The following is a 25,433-nucleotide window of genomic DNA, read 5'->3' on the forward strand; positions in this document are numbered from 1 at the left end:
GTATATATTTTAACAAGGGATTACAACAATTCAAAACCCATAAAAAAGAAAACCATAAGTTTGAAGCTTAGTAGATATCGTTGTTAGAAATTGAATTTGTTTTTTTTTTTAATTAAATATCTTTGAAAAGCCTGCAATAGCAAAAGAAAGCAAATTGCCTGCGGTTAGAAGACAAGCGACAATGAGAATCCATATATAGGAGCCTGTCGCGTGCTAAGTGCTGGGGCCCAGCGACTAGTAATTGTAAAAATATTTCTATATATTTTAATAAGGGATTATAACTATTCAAAAATCTTAAAAAACAAAAGTTTGAAGCTTAGTAGATATCGTTTTAGGAATCGGACACGCTTCAATAATCAAATATCTTTGAAAAAACTGTAATATAAAAAGACAGCACATTGTCTCAAATTGCCTGCGGTTAGAAGACAAGCGACAATAAGAATCCATATGTAGGAGACTGTCGCGTGCCAAGTGCTGGGGCTCGGTGGCGAAGCCGCCTGGCTCCCGGTACTGCATATATATATATATATATATATATATATATATATATATATATATATATATATATATATATATATATATATATATATATATATATATATATATATATATATATATATATATATATGATAGATATTTCTTTTTCCTTCAGGAGATCCTGTTACCTGATGAGCCGATCTGTGGACCTTTCTGATGGAGAAGAAACATATCAATCTATATCAGCCCAAGATAAACGTCTTACATTATACGAATATAGTTCAGATGAAAACGCGGTTAGCGAAACTAGCAAACTAGACTCTTCAGTTACAAGTGCCATTGGACTTGTCGCAAGAAAAGAAATAAAAGAAAAGAAACCATCTCGTCAAAGTTTTGGATCAACACCTAGTTTGATCCTTGAATGTGAAGAGGCAGTGAAACCCTTACATTTGCGCCATTACAACACAGCACCAACTGCAACACGAAAATCACGTCGTGGCAGAGACCGGCAGATGCCGTTGAGTGATTCTAAAGTCACAGATACTTTGAACGATCTAGAAACAGAGTGGGAACTTGAATCAACATATCATAAAAGTGACTTACCCCATGGATCTAGTAAACTGATGGGTGTTTTACATTATTTACATTTACAGACTATTGAGATTCGAAAGACATTAATAGCTCTAGAAGAGGACTCTGCAGACGCAAGGAGGGACATGGGGGCTTTGCAAGAAAATCTTACGGTCGTCAGGACAGCAACCAATAGTACTAGTGACAGAATAGGTCGCCTCCAGAGCACTTTGAATAACGTTGAAAAACAAATTGGAGTTGCAGCGAAGGTAATGATGATTTTTCTCTATATAAACTGAATCTTTTCTTTTCGAGAGTGAAATATGCTATAGGCTCAGTGCATATATCTCTTAGCCTTGATTTAAAATTCCCAGTTGAAAAAAAAAGGTTCAAAACTGACAACAAAAGTAAATGAAGTTTGATCACTAAATGCGAAGAAGTGGTGAAATGACCTTAATTTATTACAACATGGAATTCATATACAGCTGAATATACCTATCTCAGGCTAAAAATGGCTTAAAGTGCTATGCACTTGTCTTTTTATCTTTATCATATTTTTTATTATTATTTAATTATCTATTTTTGTTATTTATTATTATTATCTATTATATCTATTAATTATATTATATTAATTATAATATATGTTAATTATATTATATCTATCTATATTATAGTTATCTATTATATTAATTACATTAAAAAAAACTAGTTTTTTTTAACTGAAAGTAAGGAGCGACATTAAAACTTAAAACGAACAGAAATTACTCCGTATATGAAATGGGTTGTCCCCTCCGCAATCCCTCGCTCTTTACGCTAAAGCTTTTAATTGTATTAAAAAGCAGAATTGTGGCAAAGAGTCAAACTTTAGCGTAAAGAGCGAGGGATTGCGGAGGGGACAACCCATTTCATATACGGAGTAATTTCTGTTCGTTTTAAGTTTTAATGTCGCTCCTTACTTTCAGTTAAAAAAACTAGTTTTTTTTAATGTAATTTCTGAACGTTTTTGAATTAATGCATGTTTGATTTTGGCTCTCCACACATAAATTATTAAAATGAAATTTGCATATTAATTCCTTTTTTGGCTAAATGGCTTTCTCTTAGTTTTGATCAGACGATTTTGAGAAATAAGGGATGGGAAAGGAGGCCTAGTTGCCATGCAATTTTTCGGTTACATAAAAAGACAACTATAAATTTTTATTTTTAACGAATTTTTCTATTAGTAAAAAATATACGTAACTTAAGAAATATCTTACGTAACAAACTTTTATATTCTTTAATTTTTATTATGTATATGAGAGGGTTTGTACCCTCGTTAATACCTCATTCTTTGCACTAAATCGCAAGTTTTGTCCCAATTCTTTAAGAATGACCCCTGAGTCAGAAAGGCCGTAGAATGAATAGTTGAAATTACTAAAAATACTATAGCATAAAGAGCGAGGTATTTATCTCCTCCTAAATACCTCGCTCTTTATGCTAAAGTATTTTTAGAACCCCTCACATGCGTAATAATCTCTGTTCGTTTTAAGTTTCAATGCTACTCTTTACTTTCAATTGAAAAAAAATTTTCCATGTTTATTTTTTCATTGTTTTTTTTTATAGTAATTTTAGAAAATCCTGCGCCCTTTTCATTGAATTTCTGTTCCCCCATGACACATTTCTCCATGGAAAGATCCTCCCACATAGCCCCCTCCCCTCAACCCCACCCCCAAAACCAAAAAAAATCCCCTGAAACCGACTGTACACTTCCCAATAACCATTATTATATGTAAACACTGGTCGAAGTTTGTAAGTTGCAGCCCCACCCCCAGGGACTTTGGGGGAGTAAGTCATTCCCAAAGACATAGTTATTATGGTTTTTGACTATGCGGAACAAAATGGCTATCTCAAAATTTTGATCTGTTGACTTTGGAGAAAAAATGAGCGTGGGAGGGGGCCCAGGTGCCCTCCAATTTTTTTGGTCACTTAAAAAGGGCACTAGAACTTTTCATTTCCGTTAGAATGAGCCCTCTTGCGAAATTCTAGGACCACTTGGTCGATACGATGACCCCTGGGGAAAAGAAAAAAAAAAAAAAAAAAAAAACAAACAAATAAACACGCACCCGTGATTTGTCTTCTGGCAAAAAATTCAAAATTCCACATTTTTGTAGATAGGAGCTTGAAACTTCTACAGTAGGGTTCTCTGATACGCTGAATCTGATGGTGTCATTTTCGTTAAGATCCTACGACTTTTAGGGGGCGTTTCCCCCTATTTTCCTAAATAAGGCAAATTTTCTCAGGCTCGTAACTTTTGATGGGTAAGACTAAACTTGATGAAACTTATATATTTAAAATTAGCATTAAAATGTGATTCTTTTGATGTAGCTATTGATATCAAAATTCATTTTTTTAGAGTTTTGGTTACTATTGAGCCGGATCGCTCCTTACTACAGTTCGTTACCACGAACTGTTTGATTATCTATATTAATTTTACTAATATATTTATTTTTTATTATATTTATATTATTATATTTTGATTATATTATATATATTATTATATTGTATATTATTTATTTTATTATATTATATTGTATATTATTATATTATATATTATTAATGATATATTATTATATATTGTATATTATTATTATATATTATATATTATTATATAAATTAATTATATATTATTAAAATAAATAAATATAATATAGTTATATATTATTATATTATATATTATATTATATTATTATACTTATTTGTATTATTATATATATATATATATATATATATATATATATATATATATATATATATATATTATATTTTTATATTATTTTTTATTATATATTAATTTTATTATTATATTTTTTGTTATTATATAAAAAAACAAGTGCTATGCACTTGTGTTTTTATCTTTATCTTAACTGAGTTAAAACCTAGTTCAAAATCAACTACAAAACACGAGTATATCAACTCCAAGTTTGATCCTTGCGTCTGAAGAAGTAGTTGACACCTAACATTTAAATCTTAGAACATAGAGTTATGCAAAGCTGAATATATCTACTTCTCCTGGGGTAGGCTATAGACCCTTAACCCATGACTTAGATTTTCAATTGATGTAAAACCTAGTTCAATTCTGAATACAAAAGAAAAGTAAATGGAGATCTCTTTTGGATCAATTTTGAAGAGTCATCGAAGGTAAAATAACAGGCTTATGCTATCAGCCTTTTTCAAGTTTAACATCACAGATTTACTAACAACTTAACAAAAGATGAAGAATTTTCGGTGATTTAGATTCCTGTTCGCTTCTTTCTGCAATTTTGGCTGAGAAAAAATTGCTATCTACAAACAACCGCTAGATTCCCTCGATTATGGATAGATTTCAAAAGATATATGCCAAAAAGTCAAATACTACGAAAATTAATTTCCTACCGTATCTTTTAAGTTTAAAAGACAAAGAAAAGATAATATTTTTTTTCAAGAAAACGGGGTCGTTTGTATTTGCTTCTCTTACCTTGAACTCAACTATAGAGTAAAAAATAGAAGGTTAGAAACTCTAGGTAATTTTGATGTATAAAAGTTTAACACTGTTTACCTGATGTCTTTTAAATGATGTCTTTTTTCCCAACTTTTTAAGAACGACTCCTGAAACACAAGGGCCGTTGAATTGGAACAATGAGAAGATTTTCTAAAAGTAATGAAAAACTTTAACATAGCAAGGCATGACAATAAGAACAATAAGAAGATTTTCTAAAAGCAATGAAAAACTTTTAACATGGCAAAATACTTATAATTTCAGTTTGTTTTAAGTTATAATATTGCTCCTTACTTTCAGTTGAAAACTTTTATTTTTTTTATTTAATTTCACCAAGCAAACCATAGCTCTATGGGTCAAACCTGTCTGTTTTTATACTTAGTCAATATTTGACTCACTTTTACACTTTTTTTCACTTATTCTTTACTTGTTTTTGCACTTAATTGGGACTAGCTCTTTGCCACACTGAGGCAGAGCTTAACTCTTCAGTGTACAATTATATATAGCTGGTTTTTGCACTTGCCAGGACTTAGCTCAGTTTAAAAGGAATCAGAGCTTAACTTGTGTCTGCTTCAAGTGCATCCAAATCTTTAACCTACTTCAGGTTATTCTTTAAACTACTAACAGTTTTTGCACCGTGTCATCGGTGGACTTGGCTCATGTTTGAACCGAGTCTGGACTTTTACATCTAGATTTTTTGCTAGTTTTTTGTTATCAAAATCAGTCCAACAGCTAGTACTTAGCTCGTTTTTGTCCTGATATGGAGAGTCCGTGGGTGACTAAAGTTTAAATAGGGTGACACATGACCACAGTTCTTATTAAAATGTTCTTGTGAAGAATAGACCAATGGATTAATCTAGGGCCCTTCCACGTAAGTTTGCATAGGTTATCCCCCCACTAAAAGGAACAGCCTTTGGAGTTGTCAGTTATTTAAATTGAATACCTAATCTAAAATTTTTGGATTGGGGGTTATAGGGGTGTTTTAGCAGGGAAGTCACGGGAGGAGGACTGGTTTCCTTCCAAACACTTCGCACCCTCAAAGGAGACAAGAACTTTCAATTTTAGATTGAATGAGCCCACTCCCAAGTTTATATGACTATCTGTCCTAATAGGGTACAGACAAACAATCATTGTCCGCTGTTAGTTTTAACATGCAGACTAGTTTTATTTTAATTTTTTTTTTTTTGGTGATTGAACCGTCTAACGTTCCTTGGCGAGTGGCTTCAAAAATTCTGAATTTTCCCATCAAATTATATTTTACTTTTATTTTTGTTTGTGTTCCCAAGTAATATTTTTATTATTTTTAAATCTTTATTAATACATCATTATAATATATATTTTGAACAGAATCTCCTTTAAAACGGCAATCCTTTTTTTTCCTTTAGGAATTAGTTTCAAAAACTGAGCATATCATCTCCTATTATCCTCTGTTCCAGACAGTACGTAATTCCTTGATTAATCCCTTTTTGCTGAGTGGCTCTTTTCCCCACTTCTCTATCTATTAGAATTAGTTTTTTTCTAAAAGAGCTAATCTCCTTTTCTAGGAAGGACATATGCTTGAACAGCGAGCGATTCGAGCGTTGGAGGCAGCTGAAACTGCTGAGAAGGAATTTTCCCGTCTCCGGAGCGAATGTCAATCTTTAATCTTGCAAATGAAATCCAGAAGAAACTCTGATAAAGAGAAACGTGAAGATTCTCCAATTTTTGACACTCTACCTGATACTCCAAGTGGATCAGTGAAGGAATCTTTTATCTTATCCTCCTCTCCTTCTTTTCTTCAAGGAACAAAGGGGAGCTCAAATGCGCCACCAAGATTTGAAGCACCTAATATCTTTGAATTTGGGGTCGCTGGAGCTGGAGCTTTTAGTCCACCAGATTTTAAATTTTTTGGCCTGAGCAACTCAATTCCTTCATCAGCAGCGACGTCAACTCCAAGAGTACAGTCTCCTGCTCCTAGTAAGTCAGCTGTTAAGCAGGATAAGGAGTCTCAAGGGAGCAAGTCTGTAACATTTGAAGACGATTCGTCGCTAGCATGTCCATAAAGTTGCGTCTTTTTTTGTTTGATTTTTTTATATAAAGTTCCTTAGGTTCATAGAATGGTGCATATGCGAATTGCATGGAATCCTTCCTAGAGAAACTATTCCTCCTTAGCAAAAACTCTCCCCTAGCGAAATTCTCGCCATCTGATAGAGAAATAAATTTCTTTTTTCCCGGGAACTTATACTGCTAAAGACTCCTCCCTTGTGAACTTTTTCGAACAGAAAATAATGCAACTAATAATGTTTTTTTTTTCTGCTAACTGGCTGTAAAAACATCATTTTGGCACAAATGCTTCAAGGCAATCCCATACCATCAAAATTCCTACTGGTCAAAATCGTGGTCCTTTACCCACCTATTTGACATAGCTAGAATCAATTTTTTCTTCTGGTAAACTCCCAGTCATGTGACATTAAAGTACGTAGGGCACAAAAATAAAGTATCTTTTGCCTAAGATCCTGTACCAATCGTGGGTCTGCTCATATCTGAATAATGCTGTTTTCTAAAAAAAGAAAAATTCTTTCGGTTATTTCAACGTTATGAAGTCTTTGGGGCAATAATACATTTTTGTCAGTGTTACCACATTGGACCATGAAAATAAATAAGAAAAACCGATTGATTAAATTTAACAACATTATTTATCTATGTAAATTCAAACGTTAAATATCAATTAATTTTCAAACACAACTTCAACTTAAAAAGAAAGCAGTGCCTTCTTAAGTCGTTTGGTGCCACATGTTCTTGGCAGCTTTTGCTGGTTTTTCACCCAGTTTTTCTTTTTTTTTTCTCGCTACTACCGAAAGCTGCGAAAACCACTCAAAATCTAAAATTTACCAAATTTTAAAGATTAATATGATTGTGCAAGTTTCTGCTTAGTTAGATTAGAAAAATACGATTTGATTTTCTCTTTATTTTGCATTTTAAAAGTCCAAAATATAGTGTAAAATTGTATAGCTTTTGAAAACTCCGTTCATTTACGTCAAACAGTACTTGTTACCAAGGCTATGCAAGGAGCGTAAACACTAGATCCCCCGCTAAGCAAAATCTGAAAAAACTTAAAAAAGTACTATTTTATAAATATTCCGGGGCTAATAATGACAAAAACATACTTTCAAAAAGTAATCAAAATAAAGGGGGGAGGGGTCTGAAATAATTTCTAGCTAAATCCAAAGCTTCTGTAAAGCGTCTGCCTACTCATGGATATTAGTTGAAATGGCTGATTCGTCAAAAGTAATCTATCAGCACTAATAATATTAGTAATAACATTAATAATAATAATTTATTTATAAACCGCTGAAGAACACAAGAGAAAAGCAGAGTAAAAAGAAAAGAGAAAGTAAATAAGACCAAACAACACGAATACAGAAATTCTACAAATGAACGAAATGATGGATAATCCCGTGGTTCGGCCCAAGCTTGCCAGGGGCTAATGATTGTTGAATGAATCATTTTCTATCACTCTTTTATTAAACAAACAAATATTTTAGAGGATAAATGCCATTAAATTAATTTACAAATATTCTTTATGCAACAAATGGATTTCAAAAAATAACAACAACAAATAAATCTAAAAAAGTAATAGCAGAAGACATCATTTTACCAAAAATCAAATTATGTTAAGATTGACCTAATATTCAAGTGTAAACCAAGAGACTTAATATCAGTGAAATTGAGAAATTTTAACTGACGTTACGCTGAAACAGGAATTGCAAGTCATCAAGTAATTACTGAGCACACATCTCCTTCCCTGGTAACTGATGCTGCTCAGAACAAATCTCAACCACGATTTCCAAGGCAGTTGCTATTGTAAGCAAGATAAATTGCCAGAAAAACTATTTAATATGCCACCAAAGAGTCAAGTTTTTTCAACTCTGTAAATCGATTGACAAAAGCTTTCCTTGTCAAGCAACTGAATTTCCTTGGCAAGCAAATATCGCTCCAATGTTAGCACTGGTTCCAACATAGGCTTTAACGAAAAAGAATTCAAATATCTCCTGTGATTTGAGTGTGGTGATTAAAATAGCCTACAAACCTTTAATAGTAATAGACAAAACAAACATTCATGACAATAATAGGAGCATCCAAATAAGGAAAAGAAATAAGGATATAGAAAACATAGGAGCGCACTAAAATCCTGAAAAAAACACAAAAAAAGCCAAAAACGACCCACTTTACTAATTAAACCAGGGGGAAAACCAAAGATTATGCAACACATTGACAGAAATAGATAAATACTGGCAAAGCAACAATTTTCTATATAGAAATACGCATATATATATATATATATATATATATATATATATATATATATATATATATATATATATCCATCCCTCCCCTAAATATATGAAAAAGAACAGTCGCTAGCGTTGTTTTTTTATGTGGATTTGATTCAAGTGAGATGCATCATTGACTTTTTAGTTATTACGAATTTTTATATTTATCTTCCATTTTTAAATATTTTATAATGTGTTGCTTTAAATAAATGAATTAGTTTCTTGACAAAAATTAGTTTCAAGAGAAATAATGGCCTTGGTTTTTTCTTATTTTATCTTAGGATCGTGTCATATTCACTTCTTGAATGTCTCTGCATGCCTAGGTTTTCTTTTCGAGAATCGTTGCTTTCAGAGATTACCAGTTTAATTCAGTCATCAGCCGCAGAAGACGCGTATTATTTGGTCAAGTATTTTTAGCAATTTTGATTGCTTTTAGGTGCTCCATGGTTCATCTACTGAATCCTTGAAAAGTTCAAATAATTCTTTGATTGATTCAATTTATTTCCACTGCTGCAATTCTTTTAATAGACTTCTTGGCTTTTATATATACAAAACACATTTAAATTAAAAAAAAAGCATACATATTAAAAAAAAATACATATTAAAAGCTACACATTGTAGATATAAACTCACAAAGACAAACGTTTTCAAACATTAAATTTTGACATTTTTTACTTGGTCAAGGGAAGCTAATTTCAAGTGAGCCTGGGAGATAACCTAGAAGATGAGCCTGGAAGATAAAAGACTATAATCATAAATACGGAGAAGAGTTTGGATACAGCTTATATATTATACCTACCTCGGTTCGCAAAAATTTTCGCATAAATCAACTGGATCTGTTAACCAATATTGGCAACAATGCACAGACATAAACTTGAAAGAGTGTTGATAATCGAAAATACCAAGCCATTGGACATAACCTACAAAGCCATAGAGAAATTCTCATAATATAGAGTAGTAATAGTAGTAAAAATTTAGAAAACAGAAGTAAAAATTTAAAAACATGATTAAAAGAATGTTTGTGTAGTGAGAAATTTTCTTTTATTTGCAGCTGATTCAGTAAAGGTGACAATTATTTCGATCACTAGTAATAGTAAAAGTTTGTTGCAAAAAGAAATTGTGGAAATTTTGAAAAATACCCTAAGATCCCGGGGAAATGGAACAACTTACAGCCACCTCACCTTGATCAACAAGGAAAACCCCTTTTTTTGGGTGGGTAGCACTGATGTCCTCTTTTCTTTTCGCTTATTCTTTTCTTTCTTTTTTGTTCACCTCTAGCAGGGAACCAGAACGTCAAAGAGTGCTGTATAGGGCGCTCATTTGAAACAATATCCACCTTATTTTTTAACTGACAAAACATTATATTTAAAATGAAATGCAATTTCTGACCATTTACCAAAATGAAGGAACGAGTGGAAATCATTTGAGGAAGACCACTGTGGGAACGGTTAATTAAAAGCAGGTTGTCAGCACATAGATGGTAAGAGACATTAGCAAAACCAAAAATGGAAACACCTTACGAGCCCTGCTCTCTGTTGGGACATAATATTGTATTTGTGTTAAGTTGAATAAATAAAAGGTTGAAGTTGAGATCTTAGCCAAAACACTGGAAATATACGTCTTAAAAAGGGTAATTGATAAGACCGTTCCGTGCCTCACACTTTTTTCATCTTAAAAATTATAGTTAGTGCATTATCAGGCTGAAGAAAAGAACATTAATTCAAAAGTTTAGGAAGCTTTATAAGAGGAATATTAGCCCCTGAACAATAACTAAAGAAAAAACACAAACAAATAACCGTGGATTGTCAGTTTAATTGACATATACCGATATTTATTCTTTAAAGTTTTTACAATTTTTAATTTATGAAAGTAAAAACAGTGAAAACATTTAAAACATGTTTTGTTTTTAGTAGATTGCAATTTTAGTAGAATATTATGTCCTGGTCTTGAGAAGTCATGGGGGTTATCAGCCCTACTCATGCTCATTTCTGCTCGTTTTGAGTTTGACTCTGCTGTTTATTGTAATTTTGTTTGTTTTAAGTTTCACTTTTTTATCCGTGGTGATTTGTGGTAGTTTTAAGCTTGAAAGAGTATTTGACTTGATTTCTGCTCATTTTTAATTTGACAGAGCTCTTTACTTTTTAAATTAATTTTTAGAAAAAGTTTTTAAAATTAGTTTCTGTCCGTTTTTTATTGACATAGTCTTTTTCATGGAGAAAAATAATACTTTAAATCTTTTTGGCTTTTTCTATAAGAATGCATAGTTTGGGTTGCTATTTGTACGTTGGAGTAACTTTTCCAACAATTTTTAATCCTGGCACAAACAGTATTTTTTAATCTAATTTTATAACTCCTGAAGTTTACCTGAAAAATTAAATTTAATATCATTTCCAAAAGATTATATCTATGCTCTTTGACAACCTGGATACACTTATACGCTTTTTATTTATTTAAAATTGCAAAAGCAGGAGTAGCAATAGTAATAGCCCATAAAGTTTCAACTTAAAACCCCGAATCGTTCTCGATATATTGCTGAGGTGTCTTACTGGCAACCATAAACACACTGCCTTTTGATTTAGTTTAAATAGACATTTAGTTTAAAGCACTATGGGGCAATTGCATAATTTTGGGGATTGACACCCCAATAGAGAGAAAGAGAGAGAAAGATGGGTTTATTATTATAAATAAACAAAACAAAACAAGCAAATGGTCCGAAGCAAAGCTTGTTTGGGCTTACAACCCCAGTAAACATACAAATAAAAACGTACGAAAAAGAAGAGGAAAATAAAAAAGAAAGGAAAAAAAAAGAAAAGAAAAGATAAAGAAACAAAGTCGAAAATACGAAAATGGAGAGGAAAATGAAAAAAGAAAAAAAAGGAAAGAGAAAGAAACAAATATTCAATTACCCTGCATTTCGATTGATACGGGATTACACTTCAAAAAAGACCAAAAGAAACTAAAACCACTCGACCAGTATCGCCTAAAGGAAAACCGTGAGGCCCATTCAACTATCAAAACCATAAGTATTAAGGTAAAATAGCTTTAATTCCCACCGGAATGCAAAAAAATTATCTGTGCTTCTTAAAGTCGTAGGTAAACAATTCCATGAGTGGCTATGTGCCGATTAGAAAAGTGCGATCTACGGGTAATCGATAGTGGACGATGTCTCGTAAAATGTACATGAATATCACTTCCTAATTCAAACATCCTTTTAAAACATATTGGTAAACAATTTTGAAAATATTAAATATAAACAGGCTTCGTTAAAAAGTAATAAGTCCTGCTTAAGGCAAGATTTTGTAATCTATATACCACTTTTGTACCGAGTCTTTAAAACCAACACTGCATAGTACTCGCAGCGCTTTATTCTACAAAACTCGAATATGCTGGAGATGAGAAGGAAATGTACTACCCCGAACAGTACAACAATATAGCAGATAATGATGAATTAAGGAATACTACAGTGTTCTTAAAATAATAGACTGCATGCATATAGCAATAGTTGTAGCAGCATTAGTAGCAGTATCCCGTTCAAAATACGCGGAAAGTATCAACTTAATACATATCATCAACCATTCCTGAAGCATTTCTGATGCGTCCACCTTACAACCTGTATGGGCATAGTACGTTTCAAATTAGTCCCATACAGTTTCTATATATCCCAAATTTTTCGCATTGATACCCTTAGTTTCAATAGCAGTAGTAGTAGCAGTAACAGTAGCAGTAAAATTATTAGTAGTAGCCTAAGCTTTAGAGGCAGTAGTAGTAACTGATGTAGTAATAATAATAACAGATGTAGTAGTATGAGTAGAAACAGTAGCATTAGGATGGAAATGTTTTCAATCCTAATGCTGGATGGTTAGTTCAACATCCCTCACAACAAGCCTTGTTAGTTTCAGTTTGGTTAGTTCAACATCCCTCACAACGAGCCTTGTTAGTTTCAACTCCACACATCAAACTGTTCCTAAGATATTGTTTTTAAAACACTTTTGACAACCTGCATACAGAGGGGCTGGTGTGATTCAATTTACCTCCCCCCTCAAAATTCTTTTAAATTTCACCTTCATACCCTTAGGCATAGTTGTAATAGTAGTCAGAGTAGTAGTAATGATATTACTAGTAATACTATTGAATAGCGGCAGTACTAGTAGTAGCAATAGCATTAACATATTGCCTTTTGGTCAGTAGAAGATGCCTCTCATTAAGCCCTGGAAATTTAAACTTAAAACAATTAGCAATTGCTACGACATTGCTGGTATGTCCTTTTGATAACCTGTATGTTCTTATGCTTCTTGCAATTTTCATCTCAATACTCTTAGCCTTACAAGTAGTTGCAATAGAAGTAGTAGCAGTAGAAGGAGTAGCAGTAGCAAATGTAGCACAAATATTAATATTAGCAGTAGTGCTCACATATTGCCTTTTGGTGAGCTAATCTTCTCCTTTAAGCATTTCCTAAAAGTTCCAACTTGATACCCAAATAAATTCTTGAGATACGCTGTTTTGACAATGTGAATGCACATAGCGTCTTTTGGTTTAGTTCAAATTTCATCTCATTACAATAAATGAAGTAGTGTGTTAGTAGTAGTATTGGTAGTTATAGTAATATTGGTAGCATGTAAATATTGCCTTTTTGATCAACTCCCTTATCATTTCCTGAATTTTTCAAATTAATATACTCAGTTGTTCCTGTGTTACAACCTTTTAGTAATCCTTATACACATAACGTGTTTTGATTTAGTTCAACACTCCCCTCAATGTTCTCAGAAAGGTTCATCTGAGAGCCCTTCGTGTTCTTGGAAAGTAGAGTTCAAACATGCATACCTTTCTCAAAACACATACTACGTGTAAACAAAGAACGAATTGCCTAACTTACAATCGTTGTCCTGAGGACCGTGGGGAGGTTGACATCACCAAAGACATAATTACTGGACCTTTCAACAATGTTGAACAAAATAACTCTTTTATAATTTCAATCTGATGTGTTTTTCGGAATCATAGGCTTGGGGAGGAGGCTGATTGCCCTCCATTTACTTTTGACTCTTAGAAAGGGCAATAAAACTTCCAACTTCCAATCAAATGTGCTCAAGCCGATCCAAAGTTTATGCGATCAGCCGTTCCATAAGAACCTTATATGTCCCCGGACATAACTTACAACCCTTATCCATGGGCTCTGGGGGATTGTGTAAACCTTAAAGACATTGTTTTATGATTTTTGGACAAAATGATTTTTGGTAACAAAATGTCTATCTCACAACTTCATTTGAATGCGTTTCGGGAAAGGAGGATGTCGGGGAAGGGGGTGATAGTTGCTTTCCATCAAGTTTGACTCTAAAAGGGGAATTAGAACTATACATTTACAATAAATGAACCTCTTCTAAAGTTCACACGACCACCCCTTCCATAGAACCTTGTACGCCCCTAGGGCATAACTTACAACCCTTATCCCCAGACTCTGGGGGATTTTTTCACCCCCAAAGGCTTTGTTATATGATCTTTGAACTATTTTTGAGCAAATGGTGATCTCAAAATAACTATCGGATGCATTTTGGGAAAATACGACGTGAAGAATGGCTGCCATTAAATCACTTTGACTTTTAAAAGGCACTAGAACATCTGGTTTCCAATTCAATAAGCTCACTCTGGAGTTTATATGACCACCCTCTCCATAAGAGCCTTATATACCCTCGGGGAATAGCTTACAACCCTTGTGCTAAGGGTTGGGGGCGGAGGGGTTGTCATCCTCAAAGACATAATTTCCAGACCTTATCTACGCTAAACAAAATGGCTATCCAAAAATTTTGATTAGATATGTTTGCGAATTGATGGGCATGGGGGGGGGTCTTGTTGCCCTCTAATCACTTTTGACTATTAAAAAGATAACTAGCCCTTTCAATTTCCAATTGAATGAGCTTTTTTTAAAGTTGCTATGTCAACAAATGGCCTTCTCAAAATGTCTGTCAAATGCATTTCGGGATATAGGAGATGTGTGTGTGGAAGGTACCTGCCCTCCAATAACTTAGAATCTTAAAAAGGGCACTAGGGCTTGCGTTTACCAATCGAACGAGCCCCCTTCAAAGTTTATGCGACCACCCTTTCTATAAAAACGTTACGTGCCCCTAGGGCATACCTTATAACCCTTGCTCTAAGGGCTGTGGGGAGGTTGTCATCCTCAAAGATATAATTCCCAGATATTTTAACTACGCTGAACAGAATGGCTATGTCAAAATTGTGACTGGTTGTGTTTAGGGGAATGATGGGCGTGAGGGGCTGCCCTCCGATCACTTTGACTTTTAAAAGGACAATGCAACTTTTGATTACCAATCCAATAAGCCCCTTCCGAAGCTTATATGACTACCTTTCTTATAGAAACCTTATATACCCCCAGGGCATAACTCACAGCCATTGCTCTGAGGGCTGTGGGGGGAATATTATCCTCAAAGACATAATTTCCAGACCTTTCAATTACGCTAAATAAGATTGCTATCTCAAAATTTTATTGGATGTGTTCAGAGAAATGGTGGGCGTGGGAGGGGGGTCGGCTGCCCTCCAATCACTTTCGACTATAAAAGAGCACTAGCCCTTTGAACTTCCAATCGGATGAACCCTTTCGAAACTCCTTCGATACGAGGCACCCTGGTGTAAAAAAGAAAAAATAACAATACATTGTACCTGCATCGCTCTTTACTTAGGCAGCGCTAATGCACTGCCTATGATTCAGTTATTACCGTAGCCTTGCCTATGATTCAGTTATTACCGTAGCCTTAAACGATAAATCTCTCCAAACCTAGAATAAAGCAGGATTGATCGTAAAAGGTAGAAACAATGTTCATAGTTTTTTCTAGTAAGAAATTCATATAAGAAATTGAGTGGAAAGAGGATTTTGAACTCGCTATAACATAATATATACCAAGTTCAGTGACGTAAAATTTTTTTTTAGCAAAATAGGTTACAAAGCTACAAAATGGATATTTTCTCAAATGTCAATCTCCACTAATTTTTTTTTCAAATTTTTGTCTAAACTTGGGGTTCTTGAGATTTTCATATTTTTTACTGCACATGTCTGTAAAAAATATGCCAACATAAAAAGCATTTCGCCATTGAAATCGATGCAACCTAAATAGTGTTTTGAATGAAATATTAAAACCATATTTACGTTCTTTATGAAACATCGTTTAATTTTCTTTGTAAAAAGCTGTACCACCAAAAATATTAAATAATATTAAATAATTTATTAATAAATATATTATTAATGGACCATGTACCACGGTTTGAGAATCCCGGCTCAAGAAAATAAATTAAAGCGAAAACGGTTGTGAAAGATTTTTTAAGGTTCTGCATATACACAACTGTTAAAAAGTGGTTTATGTCTGTGAAATGGCTCGAAGCTCTTATTTTAAATCCCGACCGGCGTTAAGCCTCTGATTTTGCTTTTAAATCAATCTATTGATTCTTAGAATTTTGCAAGAGCTCATGCCATATGAGCTGTTGGCTCTTCCAACCTCGTCACAAGTGCCATATGAGCTCTTATTATTGTCTGTGATTTATAAGTGTTTTATTTTTGTTGGCCCATTAAAAGCTAAGTTTCTTGGGCTTTTGTAATTGTTTTTTTTTTAGTATTAATAAAATTGATTGATTGGCTTTATGTTTTCATTTGTTGTTTCGCTGAGGACGGCCCTTGGATATAGGGTCAAAATCTTCGTTAAAAGTTAAAAGTTCTACTGTAAGCAGGGCTGCCAAATTTTTTTTAAGGAGTGTGTCATATTTTTTCCAAAAATGTGCTTTTTGTGTCATCTCAGATTCCATAATGTGTCACAAAATGAGTCATATTTTTTTTGCCACAAGAGATATAATATTTAATTGTCAAATCTTTATTTAGAGTTTTAAGTATATAATATTTTCCAAATCAGTTCAAAAAGGAGTAAACTTAACCTTATCCTATTATCTTGGGATAATGACCTTTTTATGACGTCATGAAAGAAATAGAAACATTCGATTCAATTATTGTTACACACAATAAATTTGTGTCTGAGCGGCCAACGAGGCAAGTTTACATTTATAAAAGTTTTAATGACAATCAATTCCGACAGTAAATTGAAAATAGACTTTTCGTATTACTTCGTAATCGTAATCGGCTCTATACGCAATCGGCTTTATTGGCTAAGCTTTTAATTTACTCAATTGTAAGCCATTCAACTAGCTTCAATGTAGTATTTTTGTCATATTTGTTGCTGCCTTTTTAAGCCAGACGGATTATTCTGAAGGAAATACATCTCTGGATATTTGTAATCTTGTCCAAGGTGGGATACCTCTCCTGTACTCCTAAAAATGGGAGTTGCTGCTTATGCATACAGCTTTGGTAAACTGCATGCTGTTTACTTTTTACTATTAAGTGCGTATCAGTTGGCTACATCAAATGCTCAATCAAGAAGCCAATTAAGTTAAGATATTCAGCCTGCATTTCGATTTGAAATATCTACATATGGCTGTTTTCTTCGCGTAGTTTAAATTTTAAATATGGTGATGGCATCTGTCCTGTATTCCGTACTGTTTGTGTACTTCCCTTCCATTAATTTGTAGCTTTTCTGGAGGTAGAAAATTTAAATTTTACTTTGCTTTTATTACTATTTAAAAAACAAGACTTGTATGACAAAAATGAGTCATTTTTTTGAAAAATGTTTCATTTTTTGTCGATTGTGTCATTTTTTATTGAAAAATGTGTCATTTTCGTCGATTGTGTCATCATTTCGACTGAATGTGTCATTGTGTCACGCAACATCAAATTGTGTCATTTTGACACAAAATGTGTCAGTTTGGCAGCCCAGGCCAGAGCTATGAAAATTTCTAAGGTTGACTTGGGTATATAAAAATAAATCCTAGTAAATCCTCGTGGTTTTTTTCTAACAAGGCTCGAAACCAATAAGAAATTCAATGTTGAATCAAGTAATTACGGGCCAAAAAATCATATGATGCGAAAACATATTCAATGAACAGCAATTCAAGGGCAACTTTAATGACATGCTACTAAAACTACATCCGCAGAAAATAACATAAATATTCAGTAATCAGGCCCAAAAATAATTATAATGTAGCTGAATGGTCGATCAATTGCTGTAGCCAAAGGCCCCCCTATTAAAATATTCCAAGAAGCTTAGCGGTAGTGAAGGAATTCTTAGTTTGATATGTTGCCAATGCAATTGACTTGATAAAATGTGTAGTGATTCGATTCCTAGTTCAATTTAAAAGCCAATTAGTTTCGATAATTAGAGAGTATTTTCAAAAACAAAATGCATCAGGAATTCAATCAGTTTAGGCAATTTAATTTAATTATGACGACTGGTCATTGATACCATCATTTGCTTTAACACAACACTAAGAAAAACAAAATGTGTTTATTTAAGAGATGTTCTGGAGAAAATTCCAGAACCATTTTCTGTAAAGTATACGCTCAACTCTCTCCGTAATATTTAAAACATGTCAGCTTGTCAGTAAATTATTTTTTTTCAATACGGCCCAACAATCCAGTTTACTTGGTCTTAACACCAACAATTTGTATACTTTTCTCTTTCAGCTCACAATTTGCAACATAGTGTAGGCTCAAAGGAAGAAACCTTTTCAATGTGTGGACAGGGGTCGGCGCGAACGCAGTCCCCCACTACCAAAAATTACGCTGTTGAGTTACCCCCATTTGGGGTAATCACAGGGGTCAGCCAATCCGAAGTGCAATGGAAAGGCCTCACCCTGGGAGCGCCTCCTTCATGATCAAGGCAGCTCCCCAGCCAGGTAAGTATGAATTCTTCAGAATCTAACATTTTACTAATACCTTTCGACATAAATCTGGTTGCTTTGAATGCCACTCAGAAACTCTAATTTATTAAACAGATGCAGCTTTATGTCCTTTTCATTTGTCATTTACTTGATTAATTCTATAATTCCATCCTATTACTAACAATGTAGCTAGAAAACTGTCTTGAAGAATAGATGGCCTTCAAGTGTAATTCTAGTAAGGAGAATTTGATCTAAGCTTATTAAACAACTCTAAGGTTCGAACTATGGAAAAGTAGGGGCAAAATTTGGTATGGAGCTGGGAGGGGCAACTGCCCCTCCCCACCCCTTTCTGAAATTTATGAATATGAAAATTTTCTGAAATTTTCCCCTTTCTGAACCCCTTTCTGAAATTTTATGAAATTTTGAATATGTTTTCGCATCATATGATTTTTTGGCCCGTAATTACTTGATTCAACATTGAATTTCTTATTGTTTTCGAACCTTGTTAGAAAAAACCACGAGGATTTACTAGGATTTATTTTTATATACCCAAGTCAACCTTAGAAATTTTCATAGCTCTGGCCTCTCCTCATATCGAGTTAATCTTTCGCCTTTTACTAAAGATTACCGTGGGGAGGGGCACTTGATGAGTCTTAACAAATTTTTGAATGCCGAAAGGCAGACTCGTCTACACTATTGTTGTATATTTTAACATTTCAAGATTACTTATCTCTTGATTAGGGTTGTTAGACCAAGTAACCAGGGCTGCCAAATTGACACATTTTGTGTCAAAATGACACAATTTGATGCTGCGTGACACAATGACACATTAAGTCGAAATGATGACACAATCGACGAAAATGAAACATTTTTCAATAAGAAATGACACAATCGACAAAAATGACACATTTTTGACATCCAAGTCTTGTTTTTTAAAAGAAAAGTAAAATTTCAAGTTTCTACCGCCATGAAAGCTATAAATTATTGGAAGGGAATAGCTCTACCTAACTGTGGCAGTAGTACACAAACAGTGCGGAATAGAGGACAGATGCCATCACCATATTTAAAATTTAAACCACGCGAAGAAAACAGCCATATGTGGAAATTTCAAATTTAAATCCACGCTGAATATTTGAGCTTAATAGGCTTTTTGATTGAGTATTTGATGTAGCCAACTGGTACATACTTAATAGTAAAAAGTAAACAGCATGCAGTTTACCAAAGCTGTATGCATAAGCAATAGCTCCCATTTTTAGGAGTACAGGAGAGGTATCCCACCTCGGACAAGATTACAAATATCCAGAGATGTCTTTCCTTCGGAATAATCCGTTTGGCTTAAAAAGGCACCAACAAATATGACAAAAATACTACATTTAAGCTGGTTGAATATGGCGAATATATGGCTTATGGCTTGCATATTGAGTAAATAAAAAGTTTAGCCAATAAAGCCGATTATGTATAGAGCCGATTATGATTACGACGTCAATGCGAAAAGTCTATTTTCAATTTACTGTCGGAATTTACTGCTCAGACACAAATTTATTGTGTGTAACAATAATTTAATCGAATGTTTCTATTTCTTCCATGACGCCATAAAAAGGTCATGATCCCAAGATAATAGGATAAGTTTAAGTTTACTCCTTTTTGAACTGATTTGGAAAAGATTATATATTCAAAACTCTAAATAAAGTTTTGACAATTAAATATGATACCACTTGTGGCAAAAAAAATGACACATTTTTTGACACATTATCGAATCTGAGATGACACAAAAAGCACATTTTTGGAAAAAATATGACACACTCCTTAAAAAAAAATTTGGCAGCCCTGTTCTCAAGCAAGTGCACCCTGACACTGGTGTTTCCAGTAAGGCCATGAGCATCATGAATAACTTTGTCAACGACATTTTTGAAACGACTGCCGCGGAGGCCTCTCGCCTAGCTCACTACAATAAAAGGTCCACCATCACTAGCAGAGAGGTTCAAACTGCTGTGAGGTTACTCCTTCCCGGGGAACTTGCCAAGCACGCTGTTAGCGAAGGTACTAAAGCTGTAACAAAATACACAAGCTCCAAATAAGGTGTTTTCTCCCGTCTACTACCGCCTAATTAGCTGGGCCCTAACAAACAGCCCTTTTAGAGGCTAACACCCTATTTTGAAACCTCTTAAATTACTTTCATTGCTCGTAGCTTTGATGTGTGAAATTTCGGGTAAAGTCAATAATACAACTTGTCCATTTTCAAAATTCCCTTTTTCGGTGGTTGGTCTCAATTTGCTAGTATAGAAAGTAATATCGACGGATAGTTGGAAGAGAATGGAGGGGGGGGTTGGTTTTCTTCAACACTTTCCCTTGGAAACCATACAAAGCCTTTTAATAGGTCTTTTGGGAATTTCTGGATGCTGGCCTAATTTTGCGTTTGTATATGGTTCTTTTTAATTAGATTTTGTTGAATGCCACACCGAATCTATGACCCATTTTATCAATAATGAGGTCTATCTTAATAATTTCAACCACTTTGTTATTGTTTCAAGCTTCTTTTCTTTCTTTTTTCTAGCAGCACAATAATGTTGTTTAAGGATATTTCACGTGTTTGTTTGAACCAAGTAGTGGCCCTTAAAAGGGCCGTTGGTTAAGAATCAGTTATATAGAATAAGGGCACTTAAGCTCTCTCGCCACGGATACGACGGGCAAGCTGAATGTCTTTTGGCATGATGGTCACCCTCTTGGCGTGAATGGCGCACAAGTTGGTATCCTCAAAAAGCCAACTAGGTACGCCTCACGTGCTTCTTGTAGGGCCATCACAGCCGAGCTCTGGAACCTTAAGTCAGTTTTGAAATCCTGGGCAATCTCTCGCACAAGTCTCTGAAACTGCAATTTCCGTATCAAGAGTTCGGTACTCTTTTGATAGCGACGAATTTCTCTTAGGGCTACAGTTCCTGGCCTATATCTGTGTGGTTTCTTGACCTCACCAGTGGCAGGAGCCGACTTACTTGCTGCCTTTGTCGCAAGCTGCTTTCTAGGTGCCTTTCCACTTAGCTAGACTAGCTAGCTAGTCTAGCTAGCTAGTAGGTGATTGCGTAGATCTTCATAAGATAGCGCACACCCCTGAGACGGTTATTTATCCTATGAGGGAACACGATTATGATTTAGTGGGTGATGTGAATGGCCAAGAAATTAAGTTGGTATTTAAGAATTTAAAAGGTGGTACTGCTGTGGGTGTTGATGGTATACCAATAAAGCTATTTAAGAATTTTTTTTACAATTTATATGCCAATAATTGTTCTTCTTTGTAATAATGTGTTATCTTCAGGGCAATGGCCAAAATTTTGGAAGACCTCACTGTTTATACCACTTTTTAAGAGAAGGAACCCGAAGGCTCATGAAAATTATTGTTTAATAGCGCTTGTCCTTGCTTTAAGTAAGAGATTAGAGAAAATATTAGATACTAGGCTTTTCAATTGGTTAAATAAAAACAACATAATACACGAAGAACAAGGAGGCTCCAGGACAGGGTGTGGGACGACATATGGTTTGTTCATTTCAAAGGCATTAATAGGTAAACATGGAAAGGGAAAAACTTGCCTTTATGTCGGATTTAAATAATAACATAAATAATAAGCCGGTATTTTCTGCTTGAAATGATGCAGATTAATAATAGCTTGTTGTCATTTCCTGTAATGTTATTAAGTAGCAAACCTGCGTGGGTTTTGTTTCTTAAATAAATTAAATAAAATAAAACAAGTTTTTTTAACAGAAAGTAAGGAGCTGCATTAAAACTTAAAACGAACAGAAATTACTTCGTATATGAAAGGGACTGTTTCCTCATCAACGCCCCTCTCTTTACGCTAAAGTTTGACTCTCTCTTAACTCTACTTTTTAAAACGGTAAAAAACTTTAGCGTAAAGAGCGGGGCGTTGATGAGGAAGCAGCCCCTTTCATATGCGAAGTAATTTCTGTTTGTTTTAAGTTTTAATGCCGCTCCTTACTTTCTGTTAAAAAAGCTTGTTTTTTTATTTAATATCTAAACGTTTTTGAATCAATGCATGTTTTGATTTTGGCTCTCCGCAGATGAATAATTAAAACGAAATTTGTATATTTATTTTTTCGGCTAAATGGCTTTCTCATAGTTTCGATCGAATGATTTTGAGAAAAAAAAGAGCGGGGGAGGAAGCCTAGTTACCCTCCGATTTTTTGCTAGTTAAAAAGGCAACTAGAACTTTTAATTTTTTATGAATGTTTTTATTATTAAAAGATATAGGTAACCTATAAATTAGCTTACATAACGAACTTCTGTATTCTCATGCTTTTATCACGTATATAAGGGGATTCACCCCCTTGTCAGTACCTCATTCTTTACATTAAAGCTTGAATTTTGTCCCGATTTCTTAAGAATGACCCCTGAATCACAAAAGCCGTAAAGTAAATAGTTGAAATTACTAAAATTACTTTAGCGTAAAGAGCGGGGTATTAGGAGGAGGTGAGCCCATCATATGCTTAATAATTTCTGTTCGTTTCAAGTTTTAATACTTTTCCTTACTTTCAGTTGAAAAAACTTTTTTATATTTATTTTTTCATTTTTTTCAAATAAAGCTAGAAAATCCTGCGCTCCCTTCATGAAAATTTTTTTTGCCCATGATAAATTCCTCTAAGGAAAGTTCCCCCAACATATCCCTCTCTTTCAACCCCCCCCCCCCCGAAAACGTCTGTACAGTTCCAAATAAACATTACTATACGTAAGCACTGGTCAAAGTTTGTACCTTTTAGCCCCTCCTACGGGGACTGTGGGGGAGTAAGTCGTCCCCGAAGACATAGTTTTAAGGTTTTTCGACTATGATGAATAAAATGGCTATCTCAGAATTTTAATCCGGTGAATTTTAATTCTGGAAAATAATTGGTGTGGGAGGGGGCCTAGGTACCCTCCAGTTTTTTTGGTCACTTAAAAAGGGCGCTAGAACTCTTCATTTCTGTTAGAATGAGCCCTCTCGCAAGATTGTAGGACCAATGGGGCGATACGATCACCCCTGGGAAAAAACAAAACAACAAACAAACAAATAAACACGTGTCCGGGATCTGCCTTCTGTCAAAAAATACAAAATTCCGCATTTTTGTAGACAGGAGTTTGAAACTATTACAACAGGGTTCTCTGATACGCTAAATCTGATGGTGTGATTTTACGTTAAAATACTACGACTTTTAGGGGTTGTTTCCCCCTATTTTCTAAAATAAGCAAAATTTTCTCAGGCTCATTATATTTATATAACTTGTAGATCTTTAGCAATGACTTCTATTCTTTTTGAATTGTTGTTTCAACTATTCTAACACAATTCCTTCTGGTGAAATATTTGAGCTATTTATGCGCCCATTCGGAGGTTCAGGCGTTAACCAGATCCGCTAAAGAAGCTTCAAAAATTATTTTGATTGTCTGATATCTTCATTCAGACAGTAGACGATCTTCCCGTCAATTTATATTTTTTTCTCTAAATCATTTGACTCAGAAGCAATCCTTACACAAAAAATATATTTTTTTAGATAAAGGACTAGAATTATACTATTAATCATTTTAATTATTTATAAAATCTTTATCGTTGACGAAAAAGTATTTTAAAAGTTTTAATAATGTACTGTATGGCAAGCAAATTAATTTGTCAAATTTTAGATTTCGAATTCATAGTCGTATTTGACCAAAAAACGTGAGGAATGCTTCTCTAATGGAATTTATTTTTAAAAACTTTAATTCTAAGAAATTGATTCACTTAAAAGAGCACTATATCTATAAGGATTCATTGGAATGAACCTCTAAAATCAATCATTATTGTAAATGAAGCGTAGGAGGGCGGGGGGCTGGTAAAATATACGATACGAAATCTAAGAGACAATCTTTTCTGTTTTGTCAACATTTGTGTAAATTTTGTTTTATTTTTCCAATGAAACTACGGAGAAACGGAGCATATTTAGCAGATATACAAATACACATTTTTGGAATCAAGGGGAGCAGTGGCTATAGGCATTTACCTCGCGTCCTCCCTGGAAAACAACCTCCCCGACAGAAAATATCTCCCTGGAATATACCCTTCCCAAACATAGCACCTTGGAATTTATCCCCAGCAGAAAATACCCCTAGGAAAAAATCCCCCTTGGAAATCCCCCCCCCATTCGAAAAGTACCCCCTCACGGAAGATACATCTTCGCTGAAAGAAAATTATCCTAAGATTTCTTCCTACTGGAAATTTTTCAGACAATCCCTTTTCCCTGCAGGAAACTCCACCGCGAAAAATGTCCGTATATTTCCCAATAACAAATACTATCTATATGCAATGAACAAATTACTAAACTTAGAAAGGCACTTGAACTCCTACAATAGGGTTCTCTTATTGTGTTGTATGTAGTTAGGGAGAGAGATTTCTCAAAAAAGGCAATTTCATGCCGAAACATCCCAGTAAAAAAAAAGTGCGAGATGCCTACTTTTGCTCTTAAATTTTGATAATACAAGAAGACAGAAGAAATTGAAAGGCCTTTTATCCACTTTGATTCTCGAATCATAAACAAATAAATATCTTTGGGCTATCTCATTTCACACAAGATGTAACATACAGAGCTTTTTGCTGAAAAATTGCAAGTGCTAGGGGTACTGGGATGTTGGTAGGGCTGTGGACCAACTTTATAATATGGAAAACCTATCTTTCTAAAAAAAAAAGACTTGGAAAGGGCTGCGGGAATGTTTGAAAGACCGTGAGCCCACTTTATGCTTTCACTTGTGCTTCCAACAATCCATTAGAATTGCCTTATGGCAATATGAA

At 34.2% G+C, this 25,433-nt stretch overlaps 2 protein-coding genes and 2 non-coding genes across 5 annotated transcripts in view; 3 read left to right on the top strand and 1 right to left on the bottom strand.

Moving 5' to 3' along the window:
* LOC136038235 (uncharacterized) overlaps positions 1-8,638 on the top strand; it is a 76,588-nt gene extending 67,950 nt beyond the window's left edge. For both annotated transcript variants that reach the window (XM_065721340.1, XM_065721341.1), the window contains exons 6-7: positions 653-1,316; positions 6,103-8,638. In XM_065721340.1, coding sequence (XP_065577412.1) covers positions 653-1,316; positions 6,103-6,600 — 1,162 coding nt within the window. In that variant the 3' untranslated portion in view covers positions 6,601-8,638. The remainder of the gene's footprint in view (positions 1-652; positions 1,317-6,102) is intronic.
* A 9,857-nt stretch (positions 8,639-18,495) lies between these two features.
* Positions 18,496-18,659, bottom strand: LOC136038296 (U1 spliceosomal RNA). Its single transcript, XR_010620177.1, has one exon. It is a non-coding gene; the product is annotated as a U1 spliceosomal RNA (small nuclear RNA).
* A 551-nt stretch (positions 18,660-19,210) lies between these two features.
* Positions 19,211-19,326, top strand: LOC136038316 (U5 spliceosomal RNA). The gene has a single exon (XR_010620190.1). It is a non-coding gene; the product is annotated as a U5 spliceosomal RNA (small nuclear RNA).
* A 1,073-nt stretch (positions 19,327-20,399) lies between these two features.
* On the top strand, positions 20,400-20,714 carry LOC136037584 (histone H2B-like). Its single transcript, XM_065720305.1, has one exon. The coding sequence runs from the start codon at positions 20,400-20,402 to the stop codon at positions 20,712-20,714; it is 315 nt and encodes a 104-aa protein (XP_065576377.1).
* Positions 20,715-25,433: the final 4,719 nt, after the last annotated feature.

This window comes from Artemia franciscana, chromosome 17, assembly GCF_032884065.1.
Source record: "Artemia franciscana chromosome 17, ASM3288406v1, whole genome shotgun sequence".
Lineage (NCBI taxonomy): Eukaryota > Metazoa > Arthropoda > Branchiopoda > Anostraca > Artemiidae > Artemia > Artemia franciscana.